This window comes from Trichoderma virens, assembly GCF_000170995.1.
Source record: "Trichoderma virens Gv29-8 chromosome Unknown TRIVIscaffold_2, whole genome shotgun sequence".
NCBI lineage: Eukaryota > Fungi > Ascomycota > Sordariomycetes > Hypocreales > Hypocreaceae > Trichoderma > Trichoderma virens.
In genome coordinates, this window is record NW_014013747.1 from 716,263 (window position 1) to 736,388 (window position 20,126).

Here is a 20,126-nt window from a genome sequence, read left to right on the forward strand (position 1 = left end):
TGTGCACCTTTTTCGTGCGGCCGTCGCGCATACGCTTCAGGCTGCGAATGTCGCTCGAACGTTTCACGCGGCGTCGCGGCCGGGGAGTCAACATGATTTTGCCTTTTTTATGTTTCAGTTGTATAGCACAATGACCCTTTGCGCGTATGTGCCGCTTTACTAGGCGTTTTAGAAATATGTGACCTGATGTAGAGTCGCAAACTTTATGTTCGTAGCCATAGGTAGGTAGAACCAACGGGGATGTCTATCATAAGAAAAAGCTGAATAATAGCTCTATACCATTCTCAGCGGCGTAATGTAATGACGTTCGATTGCTTTTATCGGCTAATTTATTTTTGTGAATGCCGCCGGTGGCAAATATCAGTTTCGTGCTCCTTTTACATCCACTCTAACCAGCGTATGACAGTGGTGTTCGGCCATAGTCTATATGTTTGCTGAATTCACATGGGTTACACCTTTTGCAAGCAGTAGCTTCACAATAGATTTCCGCCGGTGGATAACAGCATATGTAAGGGGTGACCGACATCCGAATCTTCTATAATGGCGCTGGGTTCAGGGTTTCGCTTGACAATATTCTCGTAGCTTAGGACTTCATCAAGGTATGATATTTCGCAGAATCCCCTATCGTCAAGATTCACTTCGTCCACAGCGAGCAGCAATTTAACAACATCTTCATGCCCATTTTCAGCGGCATATGAGAGTGGTGTTCTGCACTCATTGTCCCAGAGATAAGGAGTAGCCTCTCCTGTCTCAAGCAGCAAGTTAATAATATCTTTATGCCCATTTTCAGCGGCATATGAAAGTGGCGTTCTGTTTTTATCATCCATACAATCGAGATCAATCTTGCTTGTTGCCAGCAGCAACTCAACAATATCCTTATACCCCTTTTCAGCGGCATATGAAAGTGGTGTTCTGTCGTTCTTATCCGATAGATAAGGAGTAGCCTCCCCTATCGCGAGTAGTGATTTGACAATATCTTTATACCCTTTTCCAGCGGCATATAAGAGTGGTGTTTTATTTTTATTATCTCTATCATCAGGATTAGCCCCTGCTGCAAGCAGTAACTCAACAGTATCACCATGCCCCCCTTCAGCGGCATATAAGAGTGGTGTTATGTTTTTATTATCTGCAGTGTATGGAGCAGCTTCCCCTGTTGTAAGAAGTAGCTCAACAATATCCCTATACCCCCTTTCAGCGGCATATGAGAGTGGTGTTCTGTTTTTATAATCTGCAGTGTATGGAGCAGCTTCCCCTGTTGTAAGAAGTAGCTCAACAATATCTCTATACCCCCTTTCAGCGGCATAGGAGAGTGGTGTTCTGTTTTTATAATCTGCAAAGCAAGGAGCAGCTTCCCCTGTTGTAAGAAGTAGCTCAACAATATCCCTATATCCTTTTTCAGCAGCATATGAGAGTGCTGTCTTAAGGTATTTATCACGAAAACCTGGATTAACTTCGCTTTTTGTAAGAAATAGCCTGATAATATTCGTGTGCCCAGTCCGAATAGCACACAAAAACGGTGTTTCGCCATATTCATCCTCATAATGAGGACTAACCTTGCCCGCTGCAAGTAGCAGCTTGGCAACGTCCTTGTGCCCATTCTCCACAGCATCTAGAAGCAACTTTCCTCCATATTCGCCACTAAAATCATGATTGATCTTCCCAGTTTCAAGCATCAGTTTTACCACACCTTCATGCCCATTTTTGGCAGCGTATGAAATTGGCGTTCTACCGCTTTTATCGCAGGAATCAGGATCAACCTGGCCTGTTGCAAGTAGAATTTTGACAATATTTTCATGCCCATTCATGGCAGCATACTGTAGCGGTGTCGCAGCATGACTGTCTCTCACGTCCGCAGACAGACCGGGTTGGAAGATGGCGTTTACAGCTTCACTGATACCAAAATATGATGCCAAGTGCAGCCCTGTCACGCTCTTTGGAACGTCTGCATATAGGCAGGCAGGCCAGCGCCGCATTAACGCTTGAGTTGAGGCTTCTAGATTTGCTTTGCTGTTCAAGAATTTCATGACTTCCTCATCTAACTTTGAACATTTACGCGCGTGTTTTCCCCAGTGATTTGCAGCATATTGGTAGAGAGGAAAGAGTCGTAGTCGCTCTCTATATGCACAACTTTCTGCACAAGGCCAAAACATAGAGACGCAGTCCGTTTGACAAGGCCCCGTTCGAAAATCATCCAATAGAAGATATGTAACACATGTTCTCGTAATTGCAGATTCAGCCTCAGGAAACCACCGTTCTTGTGTTCGCTTAAGGTATTCATGCGTAGTATAGTGAATCAGCCGTATTATGCCGCTTTCTTCATCAACTGCTACCAGTCCAGCGCATACAGAGGCCATATCTCCGATCGGTAGAAGATTATCCTCATCAATGCGATATTTTTTGGCTTCTATGGCAAGCGCATGTTGAAGTTCCAGCGTTTTAAGTGGCCTTTTGGCACAAGTAATCCATAATAGAACTAGTATGGCTAGCTCTACTGTGTCTGAGTCTTGGCTCATTATCCTGTTCATGGTTTCTTCATAAGCGTGGTCGTATGCGTCTTGTCCAGTAGGCAGATCTCTTAATGCATCCATTATCTTTTTTTGGGTCCTTTTGCTTTTAACAACCCCAAACAAAAGCTCCGCGAGAAGGAACCTACCTCAACGTTAATTAACGCCATACACACAAAGGTTAACACTTACATGCCACCAACTGCCTTTGTGATCTTGGTCTTGATATCTTCGCGACAAATATCCAATATTTTAGAATCTGACTGAGATATCTGACTGTCCAAATAATCTCTCACATCATCGTCATACGCACAAATCTCGATCGTCATACTTTCTTTGAATTTCTGACAAATCTCTGGAAGAGGTCGCGAGGTTGCAAATATGTTTATGCCGCCGTGAATCTGAAGTTTAAAGAGTCGGGAAAGGAATTGAAACCGGCAGTTGTTAGAAGTTTGGCACTCATCCAGAGCATCAACAATTATGAAGATCCTTGGATATGAAGCTATGATGGACTGAAGAGTGTTATACAATTCGTCCACCGATGGTCTTGTTCGTCGAGTATAGTGTCTATTATGGAGGTCTTTCACCCTTGCTGCCAGTAAAGGCTGAGTCTCAGCAAGCTGTTTCAGTATACTCGCTAGCAGGCCACTGGTAGTCTGCTCATTGTGCTGGTGGAAGTTGCAGTATATATATGCGATGCCAACATCCCCTTGACGAAACTCCGAGATAATATGATCAACCACTATTGATGTCAAGATAGTTTTCCCCGCTCCGGGCATACCCGGGCAGAATAAAGTCTGGTTGCTAGTAGCCAACCATTTTTGGAACGTTTCGGAATCTAGGAGCCAACGGCATGTTCCTGGCTGCCGTCTTTGGAAATAATCACTTTGCTGTAAGCCATAATCCGTGGGCGTTAACCAATCAAGGATCTTGATGTCTTCAATTTTATCCAGTTTAGTTCTCGTATATGCTGTGTTCTCCCCGACCGCAGATATGGCATCAAGAACTATACCAGATGTGAGAAATGATTATAATTTAGGATAAAAGTAACTAACCTTCCCTAAGGCTATTCCTCGCCGGAGGTTCTCTTTCGACTTCAGACGTCTGCACATATCCTAGGAGCTCTTTTGCAAAAGCGGCAGCTACAGCAGCAGCATGCTCTTGCCAGACATTGTTTTTATGTGAGTCAGCATAATCGCAGATGCCTCGGATGATGATGCAAGGGAAGTTATTCATCAGACCCGCCGCTTCCATCTCAATACATAGAATGTGACCGTCAAGATCTTTGGTAAGTTTATTTCGGAGGGTGGCGTCTTTAATAACCTGGTTACCAGATGCGATTAGCCCATAATGAACGCGCATCTCCCTAGGTTTCTTCTTCAAAATCTGACTCTTGTCGCATAATTCGCAGCTCTCTTCTTCATCATAATCGTCAATGTCGGAAGCATTGTCGTAATTTGTGTCTTTGCTAACATGCCCATAATCTGATCTAAACAAAATGTCTTTATGATAATCAGATCTGAGATATTTCGATGCTAAACGTGGCCATTTCTCTCTTAGCTGATTTAGATACTCTGGTATCTTAGAACCGTTTAACTCATGCTCCGTCTCCAATCTCGTAAGAGCGGTTAATAGAGGTGTCGGGGGGGTATTTAACGAGCCTGTTCGCTCAAATTGGCCCCCTTTATTCGCCTTACCAATATCCCATTGGACTACACCAGGAAACTGGCCAATTGGTGTGCTAACCACGACATCACCAAGTCTCACTTTAGGCGGAATACCACCACCAATACCGACCATAAGGCCCACCTTAATAGATGGAAAAGCACCAACCATCCAGGTAGCAACAGTTGCTGCTGAACTTGTTCCTATCTTGCCTTTGGGGAGACAGGCTATGGCGATATTATGGCCGTTTATAGACCCTAACGTATAGGTGTTGGGATCATTTGGTGGCTTTGGAAGGTCTGCATGCTTGTGATCCAGCATGGCGATAGCTGCGGTCTGCTCTTTAGGCAGAGCGCAAATCCACCCCACGGTATAATCACTATGGGCTCTAGGCCTGAGGTTGGCCTTAGGAGAGATAGCAAGAGAGAGTTGCGAACTGGATGACATTGCAGACCTGACTCTTAGAGATTTGGCCAGAATTAAGATCAACAATGATTCCAACGGAAGTATTTGGGTCCACTTAGAGAAATAAGTTTATTCAAGGCAAACATTTGAAATGTATCAACTGGGAGCCGATGCTGGGCATGGATGAAATTCAAAAGCTGGACGCGGGGCAGCTCGGGCAGCAACTCAGCCGCAACACGCCAACGCATGAAATTGGGTTCGCCGTATCATAGGGGCTAACAACCAATCATTCCTTGTCCATGTATTAATGGTAGCCTTGTGACCAGTTTTTCTTGGCTAATAAGCATAACTTACAATGCACACCTATATTATTCCCACAGCCTGTAAGTTGACATTGTGCATTGTGTTAACAGTTAGTATCCCTATTGACTCGGAATTAAAGGTGCCGAGGTCATCACCTTACGGTTAGCAGAACTACCTTCACCAAGGACGTACCTCTACCCTCAAGTCTTCGCTGGTTTTTCGTATATCATATCTAGTGTATTTCCTGCTCAGCTATGGCGCGTCATGCCAAAAGACAAGCAAAATGTATGACTAATGTAATGAACTTTTAACTGTTGTATATATAAATCTGTATCCAAATACGCTCCCTTTTTAGATGTCCGCAGCTCACCCTTCTATCTTCTCTCTCGCTAAATCGATCCACAAATGGATTAATGTGAGATCGCGCACAATGGTATACTTGGTTAGCTGTCTATATAGTTTGCAAGACGATCGCGATTTGAACTGGGCATTGTGCGACTGCCTTCTTCCTGGGAGGTGGGTTGCGTATGTGCTTAGCATTGGACTCTGGTTTAGTATAGTGAACATTCTCATCCAACGTTCTTGGGCCTTGAGATTGAATCTACTATTATAGCAAACACTGAGATGCAATTCGGGAAGATGGGTGTGCGGATAGCATGGTAGAGTTTGTGAATTCACACATACGCTCAACCAAGGCAAAGGCGCAGTGGGACTCAGATAGATCTTACTAATGATTCCATATTCACACGACATGCCTAGATGCCAGAGACAAAGTATGAGTTTCTTTCATGACTATCTATACATTAAAACTCCCATGTGTTTTAACACAACTCATCTTTCGAGCAACGTATAATTAAAAAGCTGCGCAAATTCCATCTCGTGTATTTAGCAATTCCTCACAAGTTTAATTGTGCGTTCCAGCCGAGGGCGCTCCGTTACTGCTGTTAAAGTGAGGGCTCTTTTGGCCGTTCGCCGCTCGAAGAGCACTATCCTTTGCCAATCCGTTGTGACAACCGTTGAAAACAAGCCCACTGATACCCGGGTATCCCTTGACCCCTGTAGCCTTTTCCAATCTGGTGGCTAAATCATCCGATACTTCGCGGAAGATACCAATCTGGCGTCTAATGATTTCCTTTTCAGTGCAAGTGCTCATGTGGCCGGCCACATTGCTAATGAATCGCTCCTTGGCGGCATCATCAAAGACTTTTTCCCAGAGGACGCGAGGTTGGTTGAAATCTTCTGGTCTGATCTCGGATAGGAAAGTAATAGCTCTACCAACGAAAGCACCATGAGTCTGATCCAGATTCGTTTTGCGCTCTTTGAAAGAAATGGGTTCGATAGATGAGAAATAATTTGGCCTTGAACCCTGGTTATAGAAAGCCATGGCGCCATCTCGCTGGAAGTTGGCCATGCGATAACCTGTGCGTGGTGCATTGACAGGAAGCTGTTGGTAGTTTGCGCCAAGACGATGGCGATGAGTGTCGGGATACGAGAACAAGCGACTCTGAAGGACAGGGTCGGCGGAGGGCTCAATTCCTAATTCATAGATTAGTATTTCTTATGTGATGCCAGCCTCATCCATGGAAAATGTTAGCTTACCAGGAACGAGATGAGATGGGCTAAAGGCAACTTGCTCAATCTCGGCAAAGTAATTCTTCACATTCTCATTCAAACAGAGCTCTCCAACTTTGCGGAGAGGGAATTGGCCTTGGGGCCAGCAGTGAGTAAGATCAAAGACATTAATCTTCTGGGTCTCCCACAGCTCCTCAGCCTGCTTCGGGGTCATGGTCTGCACACACAAATCCCACTGAGGATATTCGCCGCGCTCGATGGCCTGATAGAGATCCTTCTGGTTGGCATCTGGAGAATATCTTGTCGATTCCTCCTGAGTCAAGAATCCAGTGCCCTGCTTCGAGCGAATATGGATCTGGCAGTATACCCATGAACCTTCCTTGTTGACGAACTTGAAGGTGTGACCGCTGTATCCATGCATACGACGCCAACTATCGGGAATACCGCGATCACCAAATGTGTACATGACTTGGTGGACAGATTCAGGGTTCTGGCAGAAGTATTCCCAAAAGTTGGTAGAGTCATCACCGCTACCGAGATGACTTGCGGGATGACGCTTCTGTGTATGAATCAAGTGAGGGAACTTGGCGGGATCTCGGATGAAAAATACTGGGGTATTGTTTTGGACAAGATCCCAGTTGCCCTCCTCCGTGCGAAACTTGATAGAGAAACCTCGAGGGTCGCGAGCATGGTCGTGAGAACCGCTTTCGCCGCCGACCGTTGAGAATCGAATGGTGATAGGACACTCTTTGCCTTCAGCAGAAAAGATATCTGCGAGGCAGAGATCATCGAGGGGATTGGTGGTCCTGTAGAAGCCGTGGGCACCACCACCCTTTGCGTGGACAACTCTCTCGGGGATTCTCTCTCGGTCAAAGTGTGAGAGAAGATCGATCAGGTGGAAGTCTTGGAGCAGCAGAGGGCCATTCTCTCCAGCCCGCTGAGTTTCTACATATATTAATTAGTACAAATTAATACTTGTAACGATTGATAATGGGATATATGTGCATGCAGCAACACATACCAAAGGGGTGGTGAATTGGCGCTCCATTGCTGGCTGTGTACACAGTTTGCTGAGATGCAGTGTTGCGATCTTCGACGTAATTCAGGTGCAAGTCACCTATGTAACTTGTTAATATAATTTGCAAAGAATTGGGTAGAATCATTTATATGCTATACGCACCGTTCTGGCGGCCTGACACAGAGTGTGATGCAGAACCCATGGCTCAAGTAAGTCGTAAGTCTTGCTTTGCAGTAAGATAAAATGATCTGAATGATATTTTGTTTCTAGAGCATCTGACAAGCGAGCAGCTTTCAGTCCTTTTATACATGTTTATCATCTTTAATGAGGCACACAATATCACCGTTTGTCTCTTCGGCCGATAGAAACGCGTGTAAGTGACCGGTGACGTACCTGCGCCATTCCATCAACCATGTGGCTGTTCAATCATCCTTGCCGCTATTGGTTCGTGTGGCTCACCTTGTTTGTTGTCAGCATATGGGGCAGAAGCTCGCCTCGGCCGACTTCGCCGGCGAAGGGGACTAGTCCACCTCCGGGAACAGACGGCGAGGCTTTACCTGTTTTGTGTAATTCAAGCCGTTCATGTACCTGTTCACGCTCACATAACATTTGGTAAGCCCTGCCCTTCCGTTCAACTGCCGGTAGCATCATAGTATTTCCAAGATGTGATCGAGGTGTAGATTTTCACGGCAGTTAAATTGCTTAGATGGTTGGAAGATTCTCGTAGATACGAAGTACATCCGATGTCAGATGATGCAAAAAGTTCCAGGCAACTACGTAGTGTATGATACCATGGAGGGACATCTTGAGCGATGGTGGTTACATGTAATTGTTCCGAGTGTATTACCTTCTGCACAGGGTAATGTTAAATTGTACTAAGTTATATGTCGGCCACTTCATCAGAGCCCAAATGTTGGTATGCCAACTCTACATCAAGGAGGCATGGTTGCTCCGCGTAAATGCGTCTGTTTGGGAGTATGTGCAGCATGACTAGCTGTGATTGTTTGATCATACAAATTTCTGAGCGTAATTTCCAACAGAGGTCTCTGGATGATATAGTAACTAAATTAGAATGCAAGTTTAGCCAATGTAACAGAGCACAACCTGTCTCGACTAATGGCAATGTATTCTATTTTCTCGTATCAAGGGGCAATAATGCATCTTATAGACCAACTAATAGGCTATTTCGATACTGTATTCTTCAACAAGTGCCCGTCGGCAACTAAGTTTCCGGATTGTTTACAGGTGTCGCGATTGGTTCGGCACTGACGTTCAGTACGCTATTGACCTACGGTTAATCCTATTTTGCTCTGCAATTGCCTAGACAGGAGCTTTATTAAGATAGCGTTTCATTCCTTTCTATAAAGAGTAGCTGAGCAGAATACGAGGATCGCTAAAGCAAAATTTATAGGTCCATCTCTACCATCTCCGGTCTCATACAGTACTCTCTATCAGCAACAGTCCGTCAATAGTTAAGAGTTTCTAATCTATTTATGGAATATTAAATACAAAGCTATTGGCAATAATTTACTATCTCAGATCGAAGTTTCCTGGTCGGACATGACTGACAACCCCCCTCGCTCTTAATGTGGGCCACGATCAACGGTCCGCTAAGTAAAGCATCATCCATATTGAAGACTACGAGATAAAGAATACTTAGTATCTCATATCTAGGCGAGATTAGCGATTATAGCGGTGATGAAGCCTCAGTATGTAGAATTGCACAGGAATTGGGATACAGACACTAGTCCAATCAAAGGGGCTGTTTTGCCAATAACCAACCACAGCGAGAGGCTATTCCGCAAACAGTATCCGACAGCGAGCAGGCGTAGAGATGAATGACATCATACGACAACTCTTGAAGGCAACACCAAGAATTAACAGCATGCTCGATATATTGAATGATAGCACGTGGGTGCACAAATCAAGCAGCTGTAAGCGGAAATAAGAAGAAGAATAAATGCATAATTACGTAGGCATCTCTTGAGATGATGCCGCTCTATGTAGATTACCTGTAGTCTAACAGTGCATTACCCACAGATCGCCGTTGGCCGAAATACGTACGACCTACATTCTCGCTTATAAAATCTGTTTCCTCTCATCACTAAAGTATTAATTATTCTTCAATATCTCATCATAGTCCCCCCTGGCGTTTGCTGATTCATTGGCAGCAAGCGACCTCCATTAATATGATCGCGAAGGACGTGATCGAGGTTGAATCTCGTCTCCGAGGAGCGAGTTTGCCAGTTGTTTGCGACTGGACGACTGAGAATCCACTCGGAAGTAAACTGTTCCTCCATAGACCTTTGCTCATCATACGTATCAATCTCTCTCTTGGCTGTATTATCGTCATCAAGCTCAGGAGAGAAGCGCGCATGGGCAATAGGATAATAGGTGAGGGTATCGCGGTTGATCCAACCGCTGTTGAATCGAGAGGGTTTAGCATAATAGCAAACAAAGCCCTGAGCGTTTGTCTCTGGGATCAGTGTTGAGATAATCCGTAGCGCCGGGTTAGGATATCGCTCAATCCTATCTGTCGGGAGCAAATTATGGCTAAGCTCCATTCTGTGCAGAACTTTAAGGCTCTCGGACAGAACGAAGCCGTTGAACAATCCTTGTTCTCCAATCTGTTTCATCAGTTGCGCGATCCAGCGAAGCCAGGATGGCTGAGGACTGCATTGGCCCGTGATGTACAGAATAGGCAAGAAACTCTTGTCCAGCTCCTCGCTGGCAACAGGAGCATCGGTGGAATAGGTGTTGTTGGGCAGCGTCCTTGTACTATTGTTCGCTGTATGGGTTGCTGCAAATCTCATGGTTTGGTAAAAATGCATGTAAGCTTCAGACTCCATCTTCTTTGCGTCTTGGCTTTTATCATAAAGGCAAAGAGTCCACATTATGCGAGCCATGAGGAAGTTGTACATTGCCCCAGAGAGACATAGGTTTGATGGCAGCGCCAAGAAAGGAGACGGAGGAATGGGGAAATGGTATTCTTCCGAACTTTCGAGGCTGGCCAGGGTCGCCGTATCTGCCTCCAGGTTGGGATGAAGATGGCCATGAACATCCTTCCATTCCCGTAAATTACGTTGTAATCGGTAGACCTTATCTAATAATACGGGTGACTCTTGGCGTATCGGCGTGAGACTCCATATCTCGTCATGAACTCCAGAATCAATTAGAATCTGCAGCAAACTACGCTGCAGAAAGGAAGGACTTGGTGCAGTGTACGCTGCATTTATCGTGCGACCAACAGAGAGCAGCATGCCGGGAAGTGGCACCGCCATGTAGCAGGTCCATGTAAGAGTCTGTAAGGCAGTTCCCAGAGACTCGAGTGCAAGGTCATCAACATGTACTGGTGTGTTAGACTTGAGTGCTGTGAAGTAATAGTTTGCTGTGCAGACATGGCTATACGCCGCTGGGATGTTGCTCGCAAAGCACTGTGATCATGACGTTAAAACCGTGTATTAGATATATCACTCTACTGGCCTTGGTTGACCCGGCTTTCTGCTCAAGCACCATTTTACTTACCTCAAAGTAGGCCATGAGTATTAAGACGGCCGATAAAACCTCTAATGATTTCTCGGCCTCGTCTAGCCGACTTGAGAGCTCCTGTAACGCCTGGGTGTATGCCTGGACGGCAATAACTTTGGTGTCGAGCCCGCGGGCCTGGTCATTCTCACCAAGCATAGAAATCATGAGGGCCGCACGATGCATACAGCCTAGAGCTAGCAACCCCCGCTGAGCATGCTCGATACACCAGGCCTCATCGCAGAGACGGTCCCTCCAGAATGGCAAGTGGTCAGCCGGGAACAGCATTGGCAGCGTCCTGAAGAAGAACTGGTGATAGGCCAGGACCTCCCGGGAAGCCGCACAGGGGCGCTGGGAGAGCCGCGGATTGCTTGGCAGGCCAACCAGGGGCAGGCCGTCGTGACGGAATTGAGGCCTTGGAAGAGTGCAAGTGGCGGGCTGTGTGGATGGAGCAGAAGCCGGGCCGGACGGCGGACCGGACGGGGTGGAACCCGGAGGGCCTTGAGGCGAGGATTGAAAGCGATCTGAACGGACATCGTCATCTACGACGTCTGCTGGCGAGCTCTGCTGCGACTGAGACGCGCGGTGCGACATCCGCACTTCAATGTGCCGCTTTGGCGCATATCCCGCACACTCGACATTGGCAATGGTGCAGCGGTTGCAGGCTGGCTTCCGCTCGTCGCACTTGACTCGCCGCGCTCGACACGTGAGGCAGCCAGTGCGCGTGCGTCTCTTGATCTCACTCATGGTTGAGGCTCAGACAAGGCTCGGCAATTCGTTGCTCCTGAATCCTCCCGTCACCGCGAGATGTTTTGCTCGAGCGAAGCGAGCTAAGCGTCAGCCCAGCCTTAGGGAGTCGTGGAGCGCTTGTGTTCATTAGGTAATTTTGGAGACGTCAACGACACTTGATTAGAGCAGAAATGCGGGGAGTCTCTGTTCTGTGGGTGGACTTAGACGACATAGCCGAGGCTGCCGATGCTGCAGATCTTCCTCCGTACACGGAGTACATGGGTTGGCTCTGCATACCCTACTTCTCACATCAAGCTCTTCGGAAGGACTCGCTGCAGTCGCCAATTGCTTGGATAGACGCGAGATTGCCGAGCGCCTCCTCTCCGCATTTCCTCATGCGGTAAATTTAGTATAGTTCCATGACTACATATGTAGATTCGTATTCAGTATTACTATATAACTACGAGCGGCTTGGTCTTCTTTGGGACTTAGAGAATAAGATAGAACTCATTTAAGCCGCCAAGTGCCATTTCATCTTCATCTTTTATTATAGGCTCTCTATATTAGAAAGAAAAACCACAACGAAGCATTTATATACCTTCTCCCTCCCCTGCAATGTCTCATTCCCAGATACAAACAGAAAACCGAGAACTGCCCTTGAACCAGCCTGAAAACTGGCAAGTCAAGTTCCCTCGGTATATGGTGGAACTTCCTGAACATGTTCACGACGTAAATGTTTCTTATATCGGCATCCAACCGCGTCATGAAGAAATTCCTGTAAGGGGATCACATACCGAACTCAATGCTCATGTCAGTTCTGCTGCTCAGAGAACAGCCGCAACAAAAATCGAAGAATGGATCCGACAAGGAGCCGGAGAATTGGCACCAGTTCTATGGGAGAAGACATATGTGGAAGCTGGCTATGATGTCCCAGATACAGAAATCTATATTCTCTATTGGACTGATAAAGATGTCGCCAAGGCAGCCAACAAGAGCTTGAACCTGCAGCAACTTCATAAAACACTGTCGCCATCTGATCAAGAGATAGTCGGCGTATGGAGAGAGTCATTCACAGTCCCCAAACTCAGATTCGAAACAGTGTATTCCGGAAACGACTATCAGCCGGGCATCGCTTCCCTAGAGGGCGCACAGCAAGTAAGTCACAAATTCACCGGCTACTGGGGAGCAGCCCGCGACCGATTTCCAGCATCATCGCATGATCCTTTTGAGCCAGAATATAAACTCAGCACCCCGAACTTTGACAAAGACAACAAAGGCCGTGTCATTGAGGGAGAAAACAAGGTTTCTGTCCTCCACATCCGGTCCGGCCAATACTGGGAGCGGTGCAAAGAGGATGAAAGGGAAGCATATGAAAGCACCCTTGAGCCGGTACTAAGAGTTGGAATGACCTATCTGGAAGAGAATGCCGCGGAATCGGGTGACATTGGGCTGCGCTTCTCTCGGAACATGATCACAAACCGGCTGCTTCAGGCAGAAGAGGCGCAACAATTGGCTTCTTTGACTGGTGTTGGAAGCACCGTGGTGAACGGACTAACCAACCTTGTCAAGAGCTATGCCGGGTATTTGAATGGAACTAATGGAACAAATGGAGCTCACGGCTTGAATAATACGAACGGCTCCAATGGCACCAACGGCATGCACGAAACGAACGGTACGAATGGAACAAACGAGACGCATAGCTCGGACAGCTCGAACAGCACAAACGTCACAAATGCCAATGGCACCAACGGTGTCTCCAAGGCAGACAAATTCGGCCTCATGGTCACAAAAGAGCGACGAAGGCGTGAGACTTGCAGCAGTGGCTTCTTCCGATCTCTCAAGGACATTGAGGCGTGGGCTTCCAAGCACAAGTCGCACCACAAAATCTTCCACGGAGCGCACTCGCACTCCCAGCAATTTGGCAAGGAGGCGTTCAAGATGCGCACGTGGCACGAAGTTTCCGCTTTGAAGCCAGGCGAGGTGGCGTTTGAGTACATCAATTGCTATCCTAGGACAGGATTGATTCCCTTTTTTGATGTGTGAGTTGGATGTTAGAATTGATAGATTAGTAGATTATGAGCATTGGAGTGATAGCATGGCATGGAATGTGCTTGGATGTTATGGATTTGTCTGCTGAGCCTTTGTAATATATTGATGTCCATACGCCATTCAAACCACAAACGCCTTCCCGGATAGATGAGTTGTGCATTGGCAATCTTGATGTTGTTTGTACGTATGATAAGTTAGCTTTTCAGAGTTGCACCCGAAGGTTAATGCATAGCGATGAAGTATATCATATTTTCCTACCTTCTATTAGTTGTTCCAATGCATCATGCAAGCTACATATTAATGAAGTAATTGGCTACTACCACTGTTGAAGATTTCTGAGGACTCATGTTAATGAGTGCCTTATACTACCTACGCATCTAATATCGTACCTTCAAATCTAATATGTAATCAAATTTTGTCATTGATATGAACCGAACAAGTATAGCAAATGAAACCATGTATTCTTTTATCTATCCTGTAAAGCCTGAAAAATGAACGCTATAAAATCACTGCCGCTTCGCCATTCGCTATGCATCATCCCTCAATCACCACTCGCCATTTTACTGTTGAGAAGGCAGCAGAACAACTCTGTATTGGACCTTGCCGGCCTCAAGGCGCTCAAATGCCTTGTTAATTCCCTCCTCTGTCATGGCGAACCTCTCAATAACAGGCGCAATCTTGTGGAGAGCAGCAAACTCAAGCATCTTGCGGTGCACAGCGCGAGTAGCGACGAGAGAGCCGTGAATGGTGATGCCGCTCATGATGAGTGGCATGTAGGGGATCTCCAGGTTGCTGGATGAGACAGAAAGCGGGTAGATGCGAGCGCGAGTGGAGAGAAGGGGCAGGATCTTGTCCCAAGAGGGCTGAGCGGAAGTGGTCACCAAGAGACGGGAGATCCTCCAGTCGCCGAGCTGCTGCTCAATGTTGCCGTTGTTCATGGCGACAAATCTGTGCGCACCGAGCTTAATAGCGTCGGCCTTCTTGCTATCAGAGCCGGAGAGAACAACAACGCGGCAACCAAGCTTGGCTGCAAACTGGATGGCAATGTGGCCAAGACCGCCGACGCCCATGATGCCGACAGTATCGTTGGAATCAACATCGTGCAGAGCAGTAAAGACAGTCGCGCCGGCGCACTGAAGAGGCGCGGCATTCTCGTCGCTCAAGTCGTCAGGAATGGGGTGGAGGAAGGCCTCTCGCACGAGAGCGTGAGAAGCAAAGCTGCCCCGGTTAATTGACTCTGCGTCACCGTAGAGAACACGCTCTTTGCAGAAAATATCTTGCCCCTGAAGGCAGTCGAGACAGTGGCCACAGTTGTCGGTCTGGTATCCCCAGCCTACTCTGTCGCCCTTCTTGAGGTAGGTGACTCCAGGACCTGTCTCCTCAACAACTCCGACACCTTCATGGCCCAGAGCAGTTTCTCCATTTTTCTATAGGCAGCACGTCAGTATTTGTCGAGGGAAATAGTCTTTTAACTGGTGTCGAGGTCACTTACATAGTGAACGTCAGTGAAGCACATTCCTGAGGCAGTTATCCGCACAAACACCTGGTCGCCAGTGAGCTGGTCAGGCTTGGCGGCATTTCTAGGTCTGACATGTCCGTCTTTGGCTCCAGTGTAGACGGCAAAAGACGGCATGGTGCTTGTGGTTGGATGAATAAGAATAAGTGGTTTTTGGTAAAAGTCGTGTTGTTGATTGATGGATTTCGAGAGTGTAGCTGATTTCGGATGCTGTGTGTCCAAGAAGCTCGAAGATGTTGTCGATGCTGTTTGTCTGAATGATGCAAAACCATTTGACAGCTCCTCATCCAGGACTTATATACCTTTATCGTTCCTCCGATCGATCAACCCAACCCTTACATCATTGCATGGTTTCTCTCCCAATAGTCGGACACGCCTACAGAAAGCCGCCAAACCTTAGCAAATCCCGAGCTCCGGAGTGGTCCGTTCTACTCGCATGCATCGCTTGGATCGGCCGATTGGGGTGAGCTGACCCGCTACAAGGGCCGTCAGCGAATTGACTTCGGCTAGAAATGGAGCCTGAAATCCTTCCGGGCGCTGGATGCCCCGTTTGAGAGCAACTCTATGACAGTTTACCATCTATTGGAAGCTGCATTTCTAAATCTCCAAAAGCAGCTGCTCGGAGTTTAGGATGGGTCGAAATTGGATTTTCTTCTTGCCCGCCAATATGGTGATTTTTCCTTTCAATTACTATCTATTTTACAAGCTGTACTTTTTGTGTGAATACTGCGTAGTCACTCCATGTATATAGGTACGCTTCGCCCTGTTTACATGTAAAGTACACATCTTGCGGCAATAACAAGTTGAAGTTTTCCCCATATCTCCATTACCCTTAGGAGATAACCTACTGAATTGTGTTAGTAAATCTTGATTGTTAATGCCTAACACCCTGCAAAGGCGGCTGAGATCGAATGAGGTTGCTGAAAATATCAATTGCCCTAATACGGAGTACGGCCTGGGGCAAATGCCGGCATGTTTGACGTCAGCAGCACGACGTTGCGGCGGAGCTGTCTCGGAAGTTTCCGTCCAGCCCATGAAGCGGATTTTCCCATTGCTTATTAGATGAGATCAGCGTACCAATGGAAATGGAACGATTTATTAGGGGATGACAAACGCGTCATATTTTGACAACTGATGAAAAGTTTACTCCGTAGATGCGGGAGAATTTAATAGTCGCACCTTAGTTGACGTTTGACAGATTCTAGAGGCTGCGCTAACATCGGCGATGGCACTTCCCACGTGTAGCAAAACTTTGGCGATTTAAACGTGCAATCATATGACGCAATCCAACTTCTCGCCAAAGCTTTTGTAAAATCAATCAACAATCTATAATGGGGAATAAACTATTCTGCATCCTGATATTGTTTCTCCGGCGGCATCTCCTTACTAAGAGTCTTCAGTCTCTGTTGCAGATCTCGTATCAAATCCTCCACAGATTCAACTCCACCGCTCACTCTGACCAGCCTCTGGTCAAAACTGGTATTCGGCATGGCCCGCCATTCTGTCAAACTCTCTACACTTCCCAGAGTAGTCGCATGTTGAAAAGGACGGAGCTTGCTTGGGAGTCGTTTTGCTAGGGTCGAATCCTTCAAAGTAATAGAGAAAACAGGCCGGCAGCGGTTAGGCATCTGTTTCTGAAACCAGCTATCCTCCTCTGTTGCTTCAGCTTGCAAGCTCGCATGGTGAACTTGTTCAACCACCTGATGGGCCGCAGCCGATGAATCTTGACGCTGGCCATTAAGCCACGCGACAAGTGCTGTTGCAGAGACATTCTGTCTTGTGACCCGAAGCTCAAGAGTCCACAGAGATCGCATAAATTGCCAATGACAATGAAACCAGAATACGTGTACGTGAGACGCAGTTGAGAAAGCATAATGAGAGTGGAGGATCTATTATCTCAATATCTTCAACACGAGCCTTGAATAGTATACAGTACCTACCTAATCGTATAGATAATGTATGGTTAGCTAAGGAGCGCACCAAATAGAACCGGCTTGTCTGACCGCTATAAGGGCCACGACATGAGAACAAGTCAGGTAATTATTGGATATAGCCGCCGCGGCCACGTTACCTTTAATTGAAGCCCTTGGTATAATTCGGAATTATTTTGAGGCATAAGATTGTCTTAATTACATTTACTCAAACCGAAGAAACGTTCCTCAGTTGGCGGAGAAACGGAGTAATCCGTCAAGATATAAATGGCAGCGACGATCACGGCCCATGAAATGTTTGGAGGTTCCAGATAATACATTTTCATCTCTTCCCACCTGCTAATCTTATCAAACATTCATGGCAATAACACCAGCAACAGTATTTTCGCCTACGATACCATCGCTACACCAACAACATCTCCGCTCACGATGCCGCCACACGATTCTACCGCGAGGGTGTTGTTTTTGCCCGAATTTATCCATTTAATATTCTCATTCTGCCTCGATACCGGCGATTGTTGGAGATTATCAGGCAAGTCGCTGTACATGCTCGCCGGAGCGGCCCAAGTAAATCGATTGTGGTTCGAGTGTGCAACGGAAAAGATATGGTCACACCTAGAAGCTCCTTATCATCTTCTCCTAGTGCCACATCACCGACGACATATGTACGCCTCCAAGATTGTTACCCTCCATCTCGATTCGACCAATGTAGCGAAATTTTATCGAGAATTCCGAAGCCTCGAATTCAGCCGATTGCGCAAACTAGAAGTTGCAACCGATGGTGGAAAACTTGGATTGACAAAGCCATTCTGTGTACCATCGGTGCAGAAATTTATGTTTTCGGGTACTGCTATCCGACCCTGGATGATTCATTATCTGCAAAACTGTTTGCAATTAACAACGATACACATTGACTTGATACGCGTTGACTGGGATCACCAACCTCCATTCACCTCTGGAGTACTCCTTGATATTGTGAAGAATCTTCGGTTTCTGCAAAAGTTGAGGTTCAAGTCTAACTCCAGAGGGTTTATAAGTGGCGATCTTCTTGTGCATTTGGCTGGAAGTAGGTGTATAAGAACACTGATACTTCCATGGAGTTGGACCGTTGGAGCGACACGACAAGTCATGGCTGCAAATGATGACATAGGATTTACGCCTTTTCCGAGACTCACAACCCTAGGTTTGGTTGCTCCATCAGCATCTATTGGAAGGCTTGTGCCTTGGCTCAGAAATCTCACTTCCCTTGACCTGAAGCTCGAAGATTCGGACCCTGATGTGCTATTGCGCATCGCTCATTTAACCACCTTGACCAAATTGTCATTGATATACTACAACAGGACACATATTTCGGCGGAATCAATAATGGCACTGCGACATCTTTCGCAGCTCCAAAAACTAATCATACGTCCCCATAGCACTTTCATCGCTCCTGTTACTATCACGTCTGATCTCTCAGACGATGACTGTGAGAGGGTAACCTCCCATTGGCCGAATCTTAATTTCATCTCACTCGTGGTGGATTGGGCCAATCTGTCTACCAAAGGGTTAATATCTCTTGCCCGTTCTTGTCGGTGCTTGACCACGTGTCACACCAGTCAGAAGTTTAATTTTGACGAATTATTCGCCGATGGTTCTGATGGCGAAGTCTTGTTTCCACAGGTCAAGGACATGCGTTTAGCCTTCCTAGTGCCAGGTAGGCATGATGTTACAAGGTTGGTTTCGATCCATCTTGTCGTCAGAGGCTATCATAAGGAAATAACTAATGCAGCTTTTCAGTCGATTAAAATTGGAGGAATTTGTGGAACTCTTTGAGTATCATTTTCCTAAACTCGAAGAATTGCGGCTTCCAACCCCCGTCCATATGTGGCGCTCGTTTTACAATGATGCTTTTTATCTCTGGCGCCAGAAGAAACCACGAGTTCGTTGCTACACAATGTTTTAATACTACATGTACCAGGTGCTGGGTTAGGAAAGATTCTTACCTCAGTTCATTGAGCTTGCTCACTGCCAGGTACTTGTCTGCTAATTTTGGTATACGTTTCTCGATCAGAATTACCTGCACTTGCCTGTAACTGCTAGGGTAGGCAGCATTGATATGTACAGGTAGATTTCAAACCAATACACTGTATGGGTTTAATATCAGGTAACTTCAATGGCTCAGTACTACTAACTATAGGCAGAACGGAGGTCCACTATCTTACTCCAACATCTGGCATCGATGACCTCTATTACTACCTCACTAAGACAAGTCACTACCAGGTACGGGTAATTACTAAGGTACCAAAGGGATGCTGATAACTGCATGTAGATACTTAGCACTCTATATGTTTAGTTGGCACCTTTAGTAATGTATGGACTTTTTTATAATATGTATATAGTTCCTATGGAGGTGATCTTCTGCATTATCTACTCCATGTTCAACTCGGCGGTGTCTAGTCCGATTCATGCAGGTACCAGTACGTCATGTACACGCACGCCGCCACTATACGAGTAATAGGCGTTTATACATTCAGGGCGCTTTGCATGGCGCCTTATCCGCTATAAATCCCCTAATCGCCGCTCCGATAGGTTCCCGCCCTTGGCGCCACAAAAGGACCCGTGCTTATCGTGATTGTACCCCAGCTTCTGTCCCTGCTGCGCCCCAGTCCGGGGACATGCGCGCATCTCCTTGCGAATGACTCTCGACAACCCCAACCTCTCTCTCTCTCCCTCTCTCTCTCGCACCGCCTTTTTAACGCGCTCCTCGCCCTCTCTCTTCCTCGTTCTCGTCGCAACCATGACTCGGCGCGTGCCTTCTTCTCTGTCTCTCCGACAACAAGCGCCTCCTCAGGCCCAGTCTCCCCTCTCGGCCTCGTCTTCCGCTTCCACCTCTTTTGCCCCGATCCCGGCCCCGGTTGACGCCCCCT

The 20,126-nt window shown here is 46.7% G+C and overlaps 6 protein-coding genes across 6 annotated transcripts; 2 read left to right on the forward strand and 4 right to left on the reverse strand.

Moving 5' to 3' along the window:
* Positions 1-851: 851 nt before the first annotated feature.
* Positions 852-4,559, reverse strand: TRIVIDRAFT_112497 (uncharacterized protein; the record flags this gene model as incomplete). Its single annotated transcript, XM_014104869.1, has 3 exons — positions 852-2,649; positions 2,697-3,510; positions 3,560-4,559. Coding segments are annotated over 3 exons (3,612 nt in total), but the record flags the coding sequence as incomplete, so codon positions are not given.
* A 1,222-nt stretch (positions 4,560-5,781) lies between these two features.
* TRIVIDRAFT_63462 (uncharacterized protein) lies at positions 5,782-7,669 on the reverse strand (the record flags this gene model as incomplete). Its single annotated transcript, XM_014104870.1, has 4 exons — positions 5,782-6,413; positions 6,477-7,394; positions 7,471-7,566; positions 7,630-7,669. The coding sequence occupies 4 exons, from the start codon at positions 7,667-7,669 to the stop codon at positions 5,782-5,784; spliced, it is 1,686 nt and encodes a 561-aa protein (XP_013960345.1).
* A 1,921-nt stretch (positions 7,670-9,590) lies between these two features.
* Positions 9,591-11,739, reverse strand: TRIVIDRAFT_55531 (uncharacterized protein; the record flags this gene model as incomplete). Its single annotated transcript, XM_014104871.1, has 2 exons — positions 9,591-10,901; positions 10,993-11,739. 2 exons carry the CDS (start codon positions 11,737-11,739, stop codon positions 9,591-9,593), a joined length of 2,058 nt encoding a protein of 685 aa, XP_013960346.1.
* A 597-nt stretch (positions 11,740-12,336) lies between these two features.
* On the forward strand, positions 12,337-13,764 carry TRIVIDRAFT_36088 (uncharacterized protein; the record flags this gene model as incomplete). Its single annotated transcript, XM_014104872.1, has 2 exons — positions 12,337-13,246; positions 13,514-13,764. The coding sequence occupies 2 exons, from the start codon at positions 12,337-12,339 to the stop codon at positions 13,762-13,764; spliced, it is 1,161 nt and encodes a 386-aa protein (XP_013960347.1).
* A 566-nt stretch (positions 13,765-14,330) lies between these two features.
* TRIVIDRAFT_79679 (uncharacterized protein) lies at positions 14,331-15,524 on the reverse strand (the record flags this gene model as incomplete). The annotated part of the gene is made up of 2 exons (XM_014104873.1): positions 14,331-15,197; positions 15,263-15,524. 2 exons carry the CDS (start codon positions 15,401-15,403, stop codon positions 14,331-14,333), a joined length of 1,008 nt encoding a protein of 335 aa, XP_013960348.1.
* Positions 15,525-17,646: 2,122 nt separating this feature from the next.
* Positions 17,647-19,656, forward strand: TRIVIDRAFT_63466 (uncharacterized protein; the record flags this gene model as incomplete). The annotated part of the gene is made up of 5 exons (XM_014104874.1): positions 17,647-18,283; positions 18,368-18,913; positions 19,397-19,479; positions 19,553-19,569; positions 19,599-19,656. 5 exons carry the CDS (start codon positions 17,647-17,649, stop codon positions 19,654-19,656), a joined length of 1,341 nt encoding a protein of 446 aa, XP_013960349.1.
* Positions 19,657-20,126: the final 470 nt, after the last annotated feature.